The sequence below is a fragment of the Protomyctophum bolini genome (assembly GCF_963924005.1).
Source record: "Protomyctophum bolini genome assembly, chromosome: 9".
Classification (NCBI taxonomy): domain Eukaryota; kingdom Metazoa; phylum Chordata; class Actinopteri; order Myctophiformes; family Myctophidae; genus Protomyctophum; species Protomyctophum bolini.
This window is the reverse complement of record NC_137870.1, coordinates 36763014-36780513: the sequence shown is the minus strand read 5'-3', so window position 1 is coordinate 36780513 and position 17500 is coordinate 36763014. Positions and strand designations below refer to the sequence as shown.

Here is a 17500-nt window from a genome sequence, read left to right as displayed (position 1 = left end):
TGTTGCTGTGTCTGTGTCTGTTGAAGACAGAAATAACTACAGGTGAGTGAGTAAGCTTGAATGGGCTTGAAAAGAGATATAAAGATATACTACAATTGTAATTATTTATTAAACAGACAAAGACAACATGCAATATTTAATAGAACATATTGTTATTATTAAAGACTTGAATTTGGTATCGCCCTTTGCTGAGCAAAGGGGGATCAGCTTAAAGCCTTCAGGACAGATATGGAAACCATTGAAGACAGGGCAAATGAGCTATGCCAGTGAATACTATAACCTCACTAATCTAATTTGTTCAGTGTGGTTGAATCTTGAGCTGGTGTGGGAAAATATTTCTTGAAGACCCATGGCCACATGGTCCCACATCAACATTCATTGTGTGCAAATTCACACATGCCTTGTGTTGTGTCATATTGCTTTTACACTTTTGTGTTGGAAGACACTTCATTGAAACTTGAATAGGATCTTGAACAGGAGCATTTTTCTTCAAATCATGCCCAGGTTTATGACATCTTATGAGACATTGCCTCTGATGGTGGTAAGTGAGTTCTCACTGAGTGTTCCTTACGTGAAATTGCCTGTATGGATATCATACATTGATGCATTATTTTGCCAAATATTAATAGTTTTTATTATTGTTATTGCATAACATGACTGCATGACTGTGGCCCCGGCCTGAACTGTACAATGTATTTGTTTATATCTTAGTATGTACTTGCTGAAACTTGTTCCTTAATGTGTGTTGTCCTCTTATCTCTTGTAGGGTTCTGTGTCCTCTCATGGTGTCAACATCAACAGCAGAAAAAAGAAAAGGCCCTGGAGTGTCATCCTTAACATGATCCCTCAGATGACACTCTGCAAATTCTGTAAGCTCAGATTTTATCATTCTGATTTTGATCAAAGATAACTGGACAACGTTGTGATGGGACAATCCTTTGAGATAAGGATGAATATGCTGAATTAATATGAAGATCCCCAAAATTGAATGTCCTGCAAGTAGCAATAGAGAAATGTCAATAGTGCAATACAAGAGAATTAAGGTGAAACTACTTGTGAGCCCACAATTAGTTCTGCTTTGTGTTTATGGTTGTATCTGTAAAAACGAAACAATTTTCACTCGTGGATAATAAAGGACTAAGGACATATACCTAAGTAAATATATAGTAAATATACCTAATTTACCTAAGCGATAACACTTTACCTTAGGGGGCAAATTCATAAGCATAATTAATTCTTGATTAATGATGAATTAATGAGGGTATACATGAATTAATTGTGAATTTATCATGAACTCATCATTAATTCCTGGTCCTCACCAGCATTAACTAATGGTTAAGTATGACTTAATCAAGTGTAATATATCATTAGTTAAGGACGTTATTCTACAGCTCCACTTCTTGAATAATATTAATAATAATTAATAATAGACATGGCAATACCATCTGATAGAAACACCTCAGTGAAGTCACAGAGAAGCTGTCCAAATACAAAGACCTGGAGATTGAAATCAGCAGGATTTGGAACATGAAGACTCATGATGAATGGAATAGAAAAGTACACCAATCGTATGCTAGGCAACATCAACATCTTCGCAGTCCATATACAGCCCATATACTACGAGGAGTACTGTCAATCGAGTGACATCTGCCCCATAGCGCCATATTGGACCCGGCTCTATAGGATGTAAAACAGAAAACATAAACGAAATAATAATAATAATAAAAGCCTGAGAGAATAGATACTGTATATTTTCAAGGCAGCCTATGCCCGTAATCCAAGTCAAACTCTGGAATAACAGATATATTACACTTGCATGTCACCTTGTTGTCTTTTATGTCGTCATATTGCTGGCCTATACACTGAGTGAGCTATAGTCTATACAACACAGGAATAATATTCATTTCGTTTTGGTTTTTGACCTTTGTGTAAGAGAATGATAATAAACTATTGGGACTTATTTTACGTTCTGTGTCTTTCAGTTCCTCTGCTTATAGTTGGGTTCGTAGTTTTCACAGTCAGTGGAATCACTGGAGACCCTTTATTTGACTGCCTCCAAGATGAAGACTACAGTGATCTACTGGACATAGTGCAGAATGGACTGCCCCCCACAACCACACCTCAGCACATAGCCATCGTTGGAGCAGGTGTTGCTGGATTGACTGCTGCAACGTTTTTGGAAGAAGCAGGCCATAAGGTATGATATGTTTTTGTTGTAGAAATGTCGTAAAATGCCAAAACATTATAATTATTTTGTAAAGGTTGATTGCCAATTTGCCACACATTAAAACATTTTCATATTTAAATGTAAGCTCCAGGAGTCGACATCCCTCACTAGCCAATCTGCATGGCTACTTTGGCTAGTGATGATTAAGGTAAAGACTACTCCACTCTCATTGGCAGGTGATAGATCATTGTTGGTCAGGCATTAATTCCCCGCACAGTTCATTCAGTTCTCAACTGAATGAACTTCACAATGCTGGGTTACAAAAGTACAAAAATAGTTTTGATAGATCCTTTGTGGCTCAGGGAAGCAAATGATGATGAATAGGAATACACTAACCAGTAACAAGCACCAAACTACAACCAAACAACAGCTAACAGAAGAGAGAAGAGGAACCAGTGTAAGAGGTAGACTGAACACGTACCATACATCCACCACTAGGTGGGGGACTGTGAGGGCTTATTAGTACCCAAACTGGAGAAGGAGACCAACAGAGATTTTGAAAACATGACTAATGACAAAAAACTCCCATGGGTTGGGCGAAGTACAGCAATGTGAAAACACAACAACAAGATTTGTGAGCTGCTGTGATAGGAGAAGGATATCAAATGGAACACAACTACAATGCACAATCTGCATCGAGTGACCTTGGTACATAGAAATTGATTTATTGAGGATTCTGACTTTCAAATGTAGGCCTGGCCTACATACCTTTTGTTTTGATTGTATTCTTTTATTGTGCTTTGGCAATGTAAACGTATACGTTTTCTGATGCCAATAAAGCCCTTTGAATTGAATTGAGATGAAAAAGGGAAGGCCGCAGGAACCTCCTTAGGTTACTTATCTTTACTTATCTTTAGGTCTAGCACTAGGTGATATGCAGCTTATGCACCTAGAGGCACAGAAGGTACCCCATCCCGGGGTAGGCCTACGATGCAGTCTAATTCTGTTAAATGTTAATTGTCAAGCTGCACAACCCTTAGTCACAAAAGCATACAATTTGGCTTAAATGGTAAATGGTGCATTAATTATAGCACCTTTATCCAAGGCGCTTTACATAGATTGTGCATTACATTCACCCGCCATTCATTCATACACTGATTGCAGCGGAAGCCATGCAAGGTACCAACCAGCACATCGGGAGCAATTTGGGGGTAGTGTCTTGCCCAAGGACACTTTGACATGTAGACAGGAGGAGCCGGGATTCGAAATGCTGACCCATGGATCATTGGACGACCTGCTCTACCTCCTGAGCCACAGTCACCCCGCTTCTGGCTTTACAGAACATGAAATGATTCTTATTATCTGGCTATCTGCTATCTCTACAAGGTGACCATAATCGAAGCCAGCGGGCGTATTGGAGGCCGTGTGGAAACCTTCAGGAATCTAAGAGAAGGCTGGTATGCAGAGGTTGGTGCTATGAGGATCCCAAGCTTTCACAAGTAAGTTCTCTATATGAGACCATATCTGTGCATGTGTAACAGGGGGGACACATGACACAAATTATATAAAGACTAAACTAGTGCCCAACATGACAAGCCACAGATGAGTGACACTTCTGCACTAAACTACAAATGTCTAAGTCTTCCACTTCCTAAAGAAAGAGCAGAGCATACCGGTACCTTGATCTGTTCCTTTCCAACTAATTTGCATTGGAGCAGAAGAGGCCGCGTCTCCTTAGGTCTCACTGAGGTCAAAAGCAATAAAACAACAGTCTATTTATAAGAGTTATGCTATTCATCATATTCTCATGGCACAGAATCCTGCTCTCATTTGCCATGGACAAACTTCACCTTCAGCTGAACCACTTTGTACAAGATGACATCAACACATACTACCTGGTAAACGGGCTGCTGAAGAAAACGCATGCTGTGGAGAGCGATCCGGACATTCTCAACTACAACTTGACTGGAGAGGAGAAGGGAAAGTCAGCCGCACAGCTCTTCAGCCAAGCTCTTTCGAAGGTTTGTACACATTCAGCCTTCATAAACCACATGAACACATTCACTGAAAGTAGAAGATCTACCACCCACAACGCCTTGAAATGCCATTCCGCTGTGAAAATCTAAATGGACTATTTCCTGCAAAGATAATAAAGTGTTGAGCGAAAACAGGAGAGGATCTGGCCCTAGACCCATGGGGGACACTCAACCAAGTATAATACTGTAGGTTTTAAGTGGTTAAAATATATTTGACACACTTAGTATTTCATAGAGGGAAAGTACTAGCTTTGCCATGTACATAACGGATGTGCTTTTTTGAGTGGTGGAGTTGCATCATCTCTGGGATGGTGGATCGAGGCCCCCAAAAGAAAGACTTTGTGTGATTACATCGACATGGGCGAGCCGTGGAGTTGAGGCTCAACTTTCAACTTTTCTCCATTTAGACCTGAGGCCAATTCTAAAAACACCTTCTAAATCAGTTTTTCTGGACAAACGTCTATTTAAAAAAAAAAAAAATACAAATGTTGATACTGTTTATACTGTACGAGGCCGAAATGAACATTTTGGGTGAGCAGTTCTTCCTTATGTTGGTGTGTGTGTGTGTGTGTGTGTGTGTGTGTGTGCAAAGTTTAACAAGAACCAGATGCTGCATTCATAATGTTTTTATAGCAACATATAAAATGACACAGATGCTGGCCCGGATTGAAAGGTATTGTAATGCAGTCAGTAAGAAAGAGTCGGAGCATAGTGGTGGCCCTGAAGTACTGGAAGATACATTTGAGAAGGTTGGAGGAATTGAAGTGCAGGGTGTTGGGGTACTGTAAATTGCTTAAAATGGTGAAGTGAGTGACAATTTGTCAAGACCGACTAAAGTGACATGGAGCGCAAAGGTCACATTAGACAGAATGGGGATGTTGGTGGTGGAGGGTAATGTGGGATCATTTGCAACCTCAAGGGAGGGATGAAAGAATGCATACCGTAGATTAGATTGAGGCAGAGAGGAATGAATGAAGGGATGGATGAATGTCAGTAGTCTTTGAGGGGCGATAGCCCCTCCTATGTCCAGCTTTTGTTGTGTGTAACCTTTGGTGTGTGATTGGTTGTCTAATGTCTACACCTATTGAAATGTATTTCATGCCTGTTCTGAATCATGCCTGAGGAAGGTCGAAAGACCAAAACGTTACACTTTGACATTAAATAAAAAGCTCTTGAACCAGCAAGTGACAGTGTGCGGGTCCCCCTCCTTCTCCTACACGTTTGCTGCTTTGTCACCTACGCAACTGCTAAGTCGGGTGTGCAGAAGTCTTCTCTTCAATGGTGTGTGTAACCCAAACATTAAATGACATAGACAATGAATGGACAATTTTGAGTGTTTGTGTAAACACAAACATTGTGTAACACAAACATTGATGACGAAGGTGAGGACGGAAATTGTACGATGATAAGATCACCCCTCACTTCACACGGGTGTGATTCTTTTAAACACAATAATCTTAGTTCTCCTTGAGATATAAATAAAAGATCAATACTTGAGTAGGATATCCCTAGGACCCTTTCCATCTGACTACACAAGCAGACATGTCACATAAATAAACATTGTGGTCTATTGGCAGGTAAAGGAGGATTTGACAGGGAGTGGCTGTAATGCTATGCTGAACAAATATGACTCCTATTCTGTGAAGGTAAGACTTGTTTTTTTTCCATCCACTGTTTCAGGAGGACAGGACCCAAAGTCATAACTTGGCATTGGGTGAAAAGCTATTTTATATACTCTTAAGTAATTGTTTTTCGTCTTGAAGGAATATCTGGTTAAGGAAGGAAACCTAAGTCGTGGTGCCCTGAGGATGATTGGCGACATCCTGAATGAAAACAGTTTCTTCTACACATCACTGACAGAGACACTGTATATACAGTCAGACATCAGCGACAATATTGAGTAAGGAAAGATGTTTCTTTCATTATCCTCTCTCTCTCTCATGGCATGCACACGCACACACATACACAATTATTATCCCCAAATAATGACAGTGTTCTTTTTTTCCTTTTTCCAGGTACTTTGAGGTGACAGGTGGTTTTGACCACCTACCAAAGGCTATATACCAGCTACTAAATGCCACCATCCTCCTGAACTCCAAGGTCAAGCGCATTGATCAGTCAGGTGGCAGCAATGTCACTATATCATACCAGGACTGGCGTAAATCAGCCAACATGGTTAATGTGACCGTCGACCATGTCCTGGTGACGGCCACCGCCAAGGCCAGCCTCTTCATCGAGTTCTACCCCCCTCTCTCCTCCCACAAGATGGAAGCCCTGCGCTCTGTGCACTATGTCAGCTCCACCAAGGTGGTGCTCAGCTTTAAAGAGCGCTTCTGGGAAAAGGATGGCATCAAGGGTGGTAAGAGCATCACTGACTTGCCTTCTCGCTTCATCTACTATCCCAGCCACAGCTTCCCGGGGACGTCTGGGGGCGCCCTTTTGGCATCATACACTTGTTCCGACGACTCCACTCTGTTCGAGGGGGTGAACGAGCAGGATCTGATGGCGCACGTCCTGGAGGACTTGGTGAAGATCCACGGAGAGGACATAAGACCTCTATGCACAGGAGGGTTTGTGAAGAAATGGGGCTCAGATCCTTACAGCCTGGGGGCCTTTGCCCTCTACACTCCCTACCAGCACGTGGACTATGCCACGGAACTGTTCAACAGTGAGGGAAAGGTCCACTTTGCAGGAGAACACACTGCCTCACCTCATGGTTGGATTGAAACCTCCATGAAAACAGCACTCAGGGCAGCGCAAAACATCAACAATCTAAAGGTTTAGTTTCTGTATAGTAAATTTGCTGATTTAAAATGGCAAAGTGTATATCTGGCCAAATTTTCTAAATGTATTCTGATTTTATTGTTATGGAATATTCTTCACTAAAAAACATTATATGGTGAATATTTCCAAGTCAACTGCATGTCATTATAGCCCACTAGAATTAAGCATTTTTTTTTTTTAATAATGTTAATAATAAAGTATAATTTTGGGTAAACTGACGGATGTACAGTATGTCTTGTAAATGATTATGAAAAAAAGATATAACAAACAATAGATATACTGCAAAGGGGAAGACAATTGCAACTTTTAGACATTTATAAAACTGATTTGCTTAAGGTTTTGGACAGCGCCAATAACTTGATGTTTTGTCAGAATACTTGTTTACAGAAATAACAGCACAGTAGGACATTATAGTAGCTGCAGCCATGAGTACATTGCATCACAAGCTTTTCCTTTGATAAATTTGGATATTTCAGAATGATCTTCCAAAAGACAAAGATTCTCGACTCCCTACACAAACTGAAAATTAACCCAAAATAATTCCTGGCCTTAAAATACAAGTGCACATAGGCAAACTCCTTGAATCCTCTGATTCCTACACCTCCTTTCTCCTTATGAGCTTTATTTTAATGTTTTGCACTTTGCAGTGTATGCTGCATTGTATTGTATGTAGGCTATTATTACTGATGAATTGAGTAGTACTATGGAAAAAGGCCCTTTTAGCATAACCTTTGACAGTACTACATGTACTGTTGATAATCATTTATTTTTTTACTTTGAGTCTACTTTTAATCATATGTTAATCAAATAATTAAATCTATCGGTATTGTAAAAGAATAATCCCATTTGGCCAATATTTTAAATAAAGCAGAATAAGTATATTGGGACGATTGAAGGCTGCCTCAACAGCATCAGGAAATCTGTAGAACAAATTATAAAAAGTTGGAAAAAGGTTTGCTACATCTTTACTAAATTTAAGTTGTTACTGTGTAACTGCTACACAGTAACAACTTAAATGTAATAAAGATGTAACAAACGTTTTTTGTAAGGCATGTAAGGCAAGATGTAAGGCAAAACCTTACTATTAATCCGTTAGGTCTATCAGATATTAGCCAAAATTGTTGTGCATCCGTAGGTAAATAAGCATTTAAGACATCAAAAAGTCTTATACTAGAGGGGTGAGACTAGACTAGTGAGAGCTATGACCATTAGTTTTTTTGTGGCTTTCGCCTTTATTTTAGAGGGACAGAAATGTGGAGAGAGAGAGATGGCGGGGGTGACATGCAGTAAAGGCTGTCGGGATCGGGAGTCAAACCCGCAGCACACTGCCAGACTTGGACTACCGGCCAAGGTGTCTGGACCGCTGAGCCACGGCCCAGGCTGTGAGAGCTATGACTATGACATCATTGTGCCGGTATGGACAGTACCAAAAATGATCTACAGTTTCCTAGTTTCACATTATGTAAACTGCATGATAAAAAACATTTTATTCATGTCAGCACGATAAAGATCTTTGATCACATCTGAAGAACTTCACATTTATCACGAGGTATGCAATACAGACTCTGTATAATACATTACATGCTATGCCTATGGCAGATGGTTTCAATCAAAGTAGCCTATTTCACAGTCCCATCAACATTGATTGTCCATGATTAATGGGCACCTTTCTGGACTATTTGTGTGAAGCGGTTGGTGATGGCCAAGGTGGTATCGATGAAGCGCTCCACACAATTCACCAGACATGTCTCCGTTCGAGTGTCCAGTTTGGAGCTCGGACTGTCCACGCACTTGTCCCAGCAGACGTCTGTGAAGGTATGTACCTAGAAGGAATATTAAAAGTTACATACAACTGACTAGAAAGTATTTTATGAGATACTGGTAATAGGACGAAGAAGATAAGGTAATTTAATTATCTGAACATTCAGTCAGGCCCGATTTGTTTTTGTAGCATCTCAAAATAACACTATGTGCAATATCCAGCTCATGTACAGTGTTACCTTGTGCAGTTTTGCACAACAAATGGCAAACATAATATACAGTAGCCGAGTATTATAGGCCTACAGCGCAAATCGTGAATGTCCAATGAGCCTGGGGGAAAGAAAAGACCTGGAACTGTTAGAAAATTATAGCAAATAGAATAATAATTAAATTACTGTTATCAGTTAATTGCTGGAAATGGGTAGAATTTAAATCTACCGGTACGTACATGCAATCTCATGTTCACTAATTGCGATCATCTCCTTCTCACCATGCTCAGTTTATAATGTATTTCAGAGGTCGGAGTCTATTTAAACAAGCATGCGTAGCCTACAAACCTGGGCCTGAAACTGTGCTTTCTGCTGCTCAATGGCGATCATGCGCTGAAGTTCTGACGCCTCTGCCTTTTCTGAGGCGTTTAGATCATAATCGTCCATTGTGGTGTTTGTGATTGATGAAGGAATAGTATTATAGCAGCAAATTTGACCTTCTGTAACAGCAATGCAGATGCAGAACAGCTTGGTGGAAATCAGCGTACGGCATGCGCAGAACTGCAGGAAGTGACGTAAAAGTCCCACAATGCACAGCATTGTTATGTATTTTTATTGTATTTTTTATACTTGTAAATCAATGCTTTCTTTATTTGTGCACTTTTGTTTTCACTGTATTGTATATTTTGTATTATTATTATGTATTATGTATTATGTTATTATTAATAATAATAATTATCATTATTATCGTTGTTGTTATTACCATTATTACTATTATCATTATTATTATTTAAGTTCACTACATTATTTGTAACACGTGCGATAACCTGTTTCTTACTCTACCTTTATATTTATTATGATTACCGGTATTTCAAGCTATTTTCGTCGCGCGATGCCGTCGTACGACGCAATGGAGCGGGCATAGATCTAAATTAAAGAAGTGCATCCGGTTCACAGTAGTGGTGACCTTGGTTGTTTTATCATCATGGCGGCTGTTGTCAGGTTAACTTCTGTCTGTCACAGAGGAGTTAAACGTAAGTGCCTTTTATGTCGCTCGTTTTTAATGTCGTTCGTTCTGTTCATGAGCGGTTATCTTTTTTTTCGTGGACGGCGACCCGACAGGCCTGACGTTAATTAAATACGACGTGTTTTATGTATCTGCCTTGCCCCGCAGTCAGATGCTCTCAATGCGGCGACTTTCAAGTACACCGCCGCATCGTACCTTTCTTTGACCGTAAACACGTTAATTGTCTGTCTGTCCCGTTGAATAGACGTGACATAACGGCAACGTTTAGCTGTGAGTGACTGTCACTGTCGACCTCTATGCTGTCGACCCGCTCAGATGTGTCGATCTTAGTGCACGATTGTTGTGACTTAATGTGACTTCGTCAGTCCGTGTCCTCCGGTAACCCCTAGCCCAGCCCACTGTCCAGGGCAGGCCACCCTGTAGTCAAGTGTACAGTACACTAGTGGTTTTTCAACGTTTTCCATATCTACAAGGTGGTCTATTATGTATTCGGCATTTGAGCCACGGACCAGCATTGAGATTTATAGTCATACTGAGTATGATCTCGATCGTGATTATCAGTATGTATGACATACTCCTCATCCGAAATGCATACCGAGTGATGAGGAAAATAAATAAAGAGAATATGGGAAAATACGGAAAAGGATATAAATAAACACAACAAAGAAGCCTCTGTTACCTAATTCTGAACATGGCAATGTACTGAATGCAGTCAGCAACAACCCTGGCCTGAACCCGGCTCTTATTGTTTGTTTTTTCTTTTGGATATTTTGCTCACTCGCCATTTGCACGCTTGTCTTCCCTGGAGGGGATCTCTTATTTTGTGATCTTCTTTTCCAAACAATATTTATCCCGGATTTATTTTCCTTGCCTGATTTGAGGTCAGGGTTTTGTTGTTGATTTAAATGTGGGCTCGTAATGCCCTTTGACATTGTGATAGTAATTAATGGCTAAACTATTTGCTATTTGTGAGTTTAATCAAGTTTTACTATCCTGAGTTTAATCAAGTTCTGATGGATTATTTTTGACAAGTTAAGGAGGGTGGTTCAAAATAGTCCACCTTTCTCCACCTTGTTTTTTGTTTTGTTTGGCTTACTTGTGTGTGAAATTTGAGATTGATTTATGAATATTTAGATGCAACACACTTTACTTTATGTAAGGGATAATGTATGGCTGAGTGGTCATTGTTTATAGAATATAGATACATCACAGACAGACTGATTAACCACCGACCGACACACAGCAGGAAGGTGATTTATCTATAAACACTGATCACTCAGCCATACATTATCCCAGTTATTACAGGGCTAATTTAATACATAAATTAATAAATTGACCCAAAACACAACAAAACGAGGCATTTCTTTGCTTGGTAATGAAAGTATTCCATAAGTGTCACTGTTGTGCTGGCTGGTGCCGGCTTCTGCCCAGCTGCACTTTCATTTTCACACTCTATTTTCAGGTACTTAATCGTCTATTCCTCGCAAATGTTTTCAAAAACATTTTTGAGAGCAATGTTTAGCTGTAAATGGCATTATGATTGTGTGTGTGTGTTTACATCATGTCTGTCATGTTGGAAACAGCAGTAAATCAGTGGGGCACAGCAGTTGCTCCGGAGCGGTCATTATCCAGAAATAACAGATCACTGAATTGACCAATCGGAATCAAACATTCAACCAAGCCGTGTAATACATTACATAATATTTATATACAGTCTCCTATTAACCCATTTTGACCTGGGAACAATTCTACAAATGTCTTCTAAATCAGTTTTCTGTTTTCTGAAAAACCTCATGTTTCTATGTCAGTCGTTCTCAAACATTTTCATTTCAAGGACCCCCCCAAAAATATACAGTGTCAGTGCATCCGGAAAGTATTCACACTCCTTCATTTTTACAACATTTTGTTTTGTTACAGCCTCATTTCAAAATGGATTCAATTTGTTTTTTTCCCTCATCAATCTGCACACAATAGCCTACCCCATAATGATGAAGTCGAAAAAGTTTTTTCAAATATTTTGTTAACTCTCTCTGAAGGAATAAATATTCAAAGATTCGTGCCACATTTTCACGTTTTTTTTGGCGCACTATGAGCTTGTAGATCTGCTATTTTTCAACAGCTAAAGCATAACATAATGCTTAAAACACCAAAAGGGGTTCCCACACACAATTGGTTAAGAGACCCTGGCAACCACATGAACCTTGACATGAACCTTGACATGAACCACATGGCTAAGCCTTAGCTTAGCCACTAAATATAATTTTACACAGAAGTAAGTCGAACCTAGAGTGGATTGTGAAGATTATGTTAAGTTTTAAACTCATGCACATACTCCTGTGGTGTCAAATATGAATGTGGATAATTGATAATATAGTAGATTTGACCAACTAGATGTTCCTGGAAGCAGAATAAGATTATTTTGTGCCTTAGTCACTCCATATCCTGTGGTAACCCCGCCCTATGTTAGCAGAGACAAAATACACTATGCAGTTAACATTTGTTTGCTTAGTGCTTACACAAACCCCAAATCTGAACATGACAGTCTGTATAATTTTAACACTTTAAGTGAGACACAAATCATTAAAGTTAATAGACTTTTAGTCATGGGGAACTGAAAGGAAACTATTACATTAATATTGGTGTTGGGCTAAAGGGCTTTGAACTTGACAAATGTTGAGTGCCTCTTTCAGTGTTCTTTCTAGTTTACTCAAAGTGAGTTTCACCCAAGTCACTTGTAATAATCTCATTAAGAAAAAATAAGTTGTTTCTGAATTATTTATGACACAATGAGGTCATCTTCTAAATCACTACTTCTGTGGGTATATGAATCTCTGATATTGAACAAACGATGGTAGATTATCTTGGAACGACTCCGTTTTACAATGTGACACTCATGTGCTGTGTTTTGTCTGCTGTCCAGCTCTGTTTTTTCGAAGCAGCCTCCTGACAAGACCACTGGCGGTAACGCATCAAGACCATGAGAGACCCTATCTCCTCACAGCAAGGATCCATGCGTCACAGGCACTCTATGGTCAGTTAATGTATTGATCAGGGTTTCTGGCAGACTTCATATTGATCGGCCAAATGTTAAATTGATCAGACGGCCATAATGTAATACACCTAATGTGCTTGTTTGCATATATGTGGGTGCGCAATGAACCATTCATTAGATTATTAAATATTCTTATTGTAGCGCAGAGCTTCTTCCCACGTTAATACGTTATCACAGAGGCTCTGTGCTGTTACTGCGTTGATAATTTCCAAATGCATATTCTCCATCATGCAAGGGTGTCGCTTGTCAAAAAGAACAAAGTATTCAATTTACCAGCTAAAAGTATGCTACAGGATAATCCGGGTCGCTTACAATAGAGAACCGCGCATGACAGAGTCAGAGATTTTTTTTTTTTACATTTTCATTTTTGCGACGCTCTGATTGGTTCAGAAACTTCAGAGCCAGTGTTTAAATCTGAAACTTCAAAAATAAAATGCCCAAATTAATTAAGCATTGCATTAGGTACCCCATCATGCAGGAAAAACTTGACCATGCCTATTGCAATTTATCTTTTAATTTCAAACAAACAAATGTTTATTTCTCTATCAATGTAATGTGGCTGTTCATGTTTTACTACAGCGGGCTCTGGCTCCAAAGCTGCATCTCTGCACTGGACAGGAGAGCGAGTGGTGAGCGTCATGTTGTTGGCTATGATGCCGGCGGCCTATTTTTACCCTACTCCTGCTATTGACTACTCCTTGGCTGCTGCCCTCACTCTTCATGGACACTGGTAAGGCAGGCAAACAAATGAAACCTGGTCTTTGTTTAGTAAACAGAACAGCCAGCTACAGTATGGGTATACATATTTTACCCTTAACTCAGTTAGTTAAGCCTTTAGGAGCTTTCTAATCTACCATTGAAATATTCAGAAACCTCAGAAACCTTTCTTTTTTTTTTCTGAAGAAAACTCCTGTTTCACACTGCGCCTCTGATAATATGCTGCATTGTAATGCAAAAACAATGAACTGCTATGCAAATGAGCACTGAACTCCCTGTGGTGGTGTGGAACGTGTGTCAATTTTTGTTTTGTTTTCTTGGTGAAACCCAGGCATGTCTCCACCCACGTTCCAACAGTGAATCTTTGGTCTTGTAATCCTGTGACTGTTGCAGGTGAAAATCCCCAAAGCCTTGCCACCCCAGTGCACCAAATGTTTCTGTCTATGAAACTAGATGGCACTTCATGGCGGAAATGTAGCCATTTAGTTATAGCCATCAGCACCTCTTAAGCCTTCATTTGAGGCCAACTGTGTTTGCTGACTCAGAAGAAAGTGGCTTTGACTTCATGTCATAGCAATGCACTCCCCCATCACTCGGGACACAGACTGGGCACCATGGCAGAATTAGGCCTCAGATCCAAGTCATGGGTGGTGATAATTCCTTTTAAACGGTGACCTCTGTGCCACTTGGATATCCTCACGGGTCAAGACTATATGATCTCTTAAACAAAAGCCAGCTAGATTAATAGTCAAGTGTCACTTTTCATTAATGCAAGTCAAAGCATGAGAATCTACAAAGGCATACTACCCTTAATAGCTGGTTGGGTTAGCTCACCTGTTATTCATCATAGGCTAATCTAGCTTGTCATCATTCTCCTTGTTTATTGTTAAGTGCCACTTAATGGCAGAAAGCAACTTTTTTTCATCGCATAAAAAATAGATGGAAAAGAGAAACGCGCTCATAAAAACAAACTACCGGTACACAAAAATAAAAAGTCGACATTTGCGGATTAAAACTTCCATACTACATCAAATAGTCCTAGGTCTTTTCCTTTGTTCCTTATTCCCCCATAGCCTTGATCTTTATGTTCGGCCTTGGATATTGTCCATTTCAACCATTTATCATCCATTTGTTCTTCCTGCTGTCTCAGGAAGAAAGCAACTTTAAATCAGCCACTGATTGATTCTGTGTCTTAGTTTTCCTTTCTCAGTACAGATTTTAAAAAATAATAATAATGATAATAATGACTTTGTGTTCCTTCCTCAGGGGTATTGGTCAGGTGCTGACGGATTATGTTCACGGAGAGGCAAAGGAGAAGAGGGCCAACATCGCTCTGTTCCTTTTCTCCTCCGTCACATTCGCCGGCCTCTGCTACTTCAATTATAACGATGTGGGCATTTGCAAAGCGATTGCCCTGCTATGGAGCAAATGAGTGGCCACACTCAGAGGACTGGGCACTGGGAAGGCCATCCTAGTCAACTTTGTTCAAGGGATGTTATGTAAATTCTTATAAATATATTACTTTTGACAAAATATTTCAGTGATTCACAGGGGTGCAGTACGTAGTTCAGACAAGTCATTGGTCCGACAAATGACAACCCGCCTCATCTCCCAAACATAACCACAAGCACGGGAGCAGACGCTAGTCCGACATGCGGATGAATGTCGGACTAATGTCCTGTCTGAAAAGCGTCCACCTCCCGATTCACAGCCTAGGTGTTTAATTGTAATTAATGTTCGATCGATTCAGGCTTCTTTTTATTCTTAAGGAGAGGTGGTGTTGAGGTGGATAGGCAGCCGGGGCTCTGGGCCTGTCAGTCCACAATGTGGATTGCCTTTAAAAATGTGTTATTCTTTAAACACAAACTAGTTTCTGCTTGTTCATGGCCTATGAACCATTATGTATTATATTTAATTTATTTTTCCCCTGATATCCCACTATTGATTTTGGTGCAGTAGAGGTATCAAACGTCCTGGAAAGCAGCTTTGTAATGTACCATAGAACATTTGTATTTGTGAAGAAAGATGGCCAATAAATTCTAGGAAGTGCTTTTCATCTGGTTTCATATTGGGACCCAGACAGCTTTGATGGTGACCATTAAATTGGTAACCAAGAAATTACACCATTTTTACCATGTCCATGATCCTGCAAGTGTTTCTAACACTGGTGTAATTCTTTATTTTTCATCCAATATTGGGATATTGGGATTGTTAATGTACATTTTGTTTCCTTCACGAATCACGATGTACACATGATAATATCTTGGCCTGTATCCTGTGAGTGTAATGTTTCAAAATATACAAAAATAGCCCAAAATATTTTTCAAAGATGATCTATATGGAAGGAAATATATTTTGGCCAAAATACCTAAATCTATTTGTGACCATGTCTTCCCATTCCCATGGTCCAATATATATGTTGTATGTATTTCTGTATATTTTTGAAACATGGCATAATATGTTGAAATGGCAGTGAGCTGAATAGTGTTTCCTATTTGAAAAGATACTAAACACTGGGGCTTTGACAAGTCAAACTCAGCCTGACTGTCACTGTAGCCTGATTAACAGGGGCACATGTTGCATTCTAAAACATCCCACATCTACAGTACAGAGTACTAAAACAGTAATGTAATGGTGAACACTCTTTCCATGTGCATGGAGTCTTTATTAAGATTTTTAATCTTGTACTGTATGTTTCCCCTGCTGCTCAGGCGGGCGTGTCTGTAAATGTTAAAGAGTGTAGGCTACATCTGAAATACATTGGTAATTCAAACCACCTGCTAATGGTAGCTTGGTGGCCTCATCCAGCACAATGTAAGGAAATTATAAATAGCTTCGCTTTCAGATGCATCCTTAATTCTGTGCTTCCTCCATGAACAGCAAAATGCATTTTGACAAGTGTTAAACCTGATATAGTTTGTCAAATACTCTCCTTTATAGTCTGGTCTACTTAATTCAAATAGCTTCATGCATAGGTGAATGCGTGATCCTCAAACCAGGTGACCAACGAGCCTTAGTACTGTAGGTTTTCTATGCCACTGTAGGTCTAATTGCTTTTATCTGGTGTCTTAATCGTAGTTGCCTAATTCATTATCTGGGACACTAGGTGAATGCATTTAGCTTTCTTATTGGGATGAGAAAAATGGCAGTACCAGATGGTTGGTTAAAACTGGTTCAGGGATTTTGCTCATTGTCATTGGGCAGCCTAATAAAAGGTGTCGGCGTCAACCTGTATCACTGCATGCATGCACTTAAGATGGCAAAGCTTTATTTTTGTACTGCAGAGTGGAGTGTTGGCCCGGACTAATCTGTGCTTTGGTCTCTGTCCACACACTGCTTGTTAAGGAAATATTTACTTTAGTTTAATGTTGGCATGTATGTTATTATTTTTTTCTTTTACAACACATCTGTTTTACTTATGTTTTTACAGATTATTACGCACAATGATTACTATCAAGGAAGGTGCATTTCATGCCTCAACCAGAATAAAGTGGGACTTATTGGATCATGTGTTTATTGTGACCTATCGCATTGCTTGATTGCACAAAAAAGGTTAGGTGCTCAGGTAATCTAGATTCCTGGAGTTGTATGGGTTTGAAATCTATCCTGAATATCGGTATGCTTTAAATAGAGAAGTCATGTTGAATACAGTATGTTATTCCTAGGACAAAGAAATGCTAGGGTTGTCATTCAGGACGACATAAACAGGAAGACTTCACTGTGCACGTGCACGCACAATTAAGTCCA

The 17500-nt window shown here is 39.7% G+C and overlaps 3 protein-coding genes across 3 annotated transcripts; 2 read left to right on the top strand and 1 right to left on the bottom strand.

The window, feature by feature from the left end:
• Positions 1-535: 535 nt before the first annotated feature.
• Positions 536-7040, top strand: il4i1 (interleukin 4 induced 1; the record flags this gene model as incomplete). The annotated part of the gene is made up of 8 exons (XM_080772941.1): positions 536-541; positions 767-869; positions 1983-2197; positions 3554-3666; positions 3984-4188; positions 5781-5849; positions 5967-6103; positions 6219-7040. 8 exons carry the CDS (start codon positions 536-538, stop codon positions 6985-6987), a joined length of 1617 nt encoding a protein of 538 aa, XP_080629067.1. The 3' UTR covers positions 6988-7040.
• A 1419-nt stretch (positions 7041-8459) lies between these two features.
• timm8b (translocase of inner mitochondrial membrane 8 homolog B (yeast)) lies at positions 8460-9510 on the bottom strand. The gene is made up of 2 exons (XM_080772276.1): positions 9306-9510; positions 8460-8810 (listed from the first exon to the last, which is right to left on the bottom strand). The coding sequence occupies exons 1-2, from the start codon at positions 9402-9404 to the stop codon at positions 8643-8645; spliced, it is 267 nt and encodes an 88-aa protein (XP_080628402.1). The 5' UTR covers positions 9405-9510; the 3' UTR covers positions 8460-8642.
• Positions 9511-9909: 399 nt separating this feature from the next.
• sdhdb (succinate dehydrogenase complex, subunit D, integral membrane protein b) lies at positions 9910-17258 on the top strand. Its single transcript, XM_080772275.1, has 4 exons — positions 9910-9991; positions 12905-13015; positions 13616-13766; positions 15020-17258. Exons 1-4 carry the CDS (start codon positions 9943-9945, stop codon positions 15183-15185), a joined length of 477 nt encoding a protein of 158 aa, XP_080628401.1. The 5' UTR covers positions 9910-9942; the 3' UTR covers positions 15186-17258.
• The last annotated feature ends 242 nt before the right edge of the window (positions 17259-17500 follow it).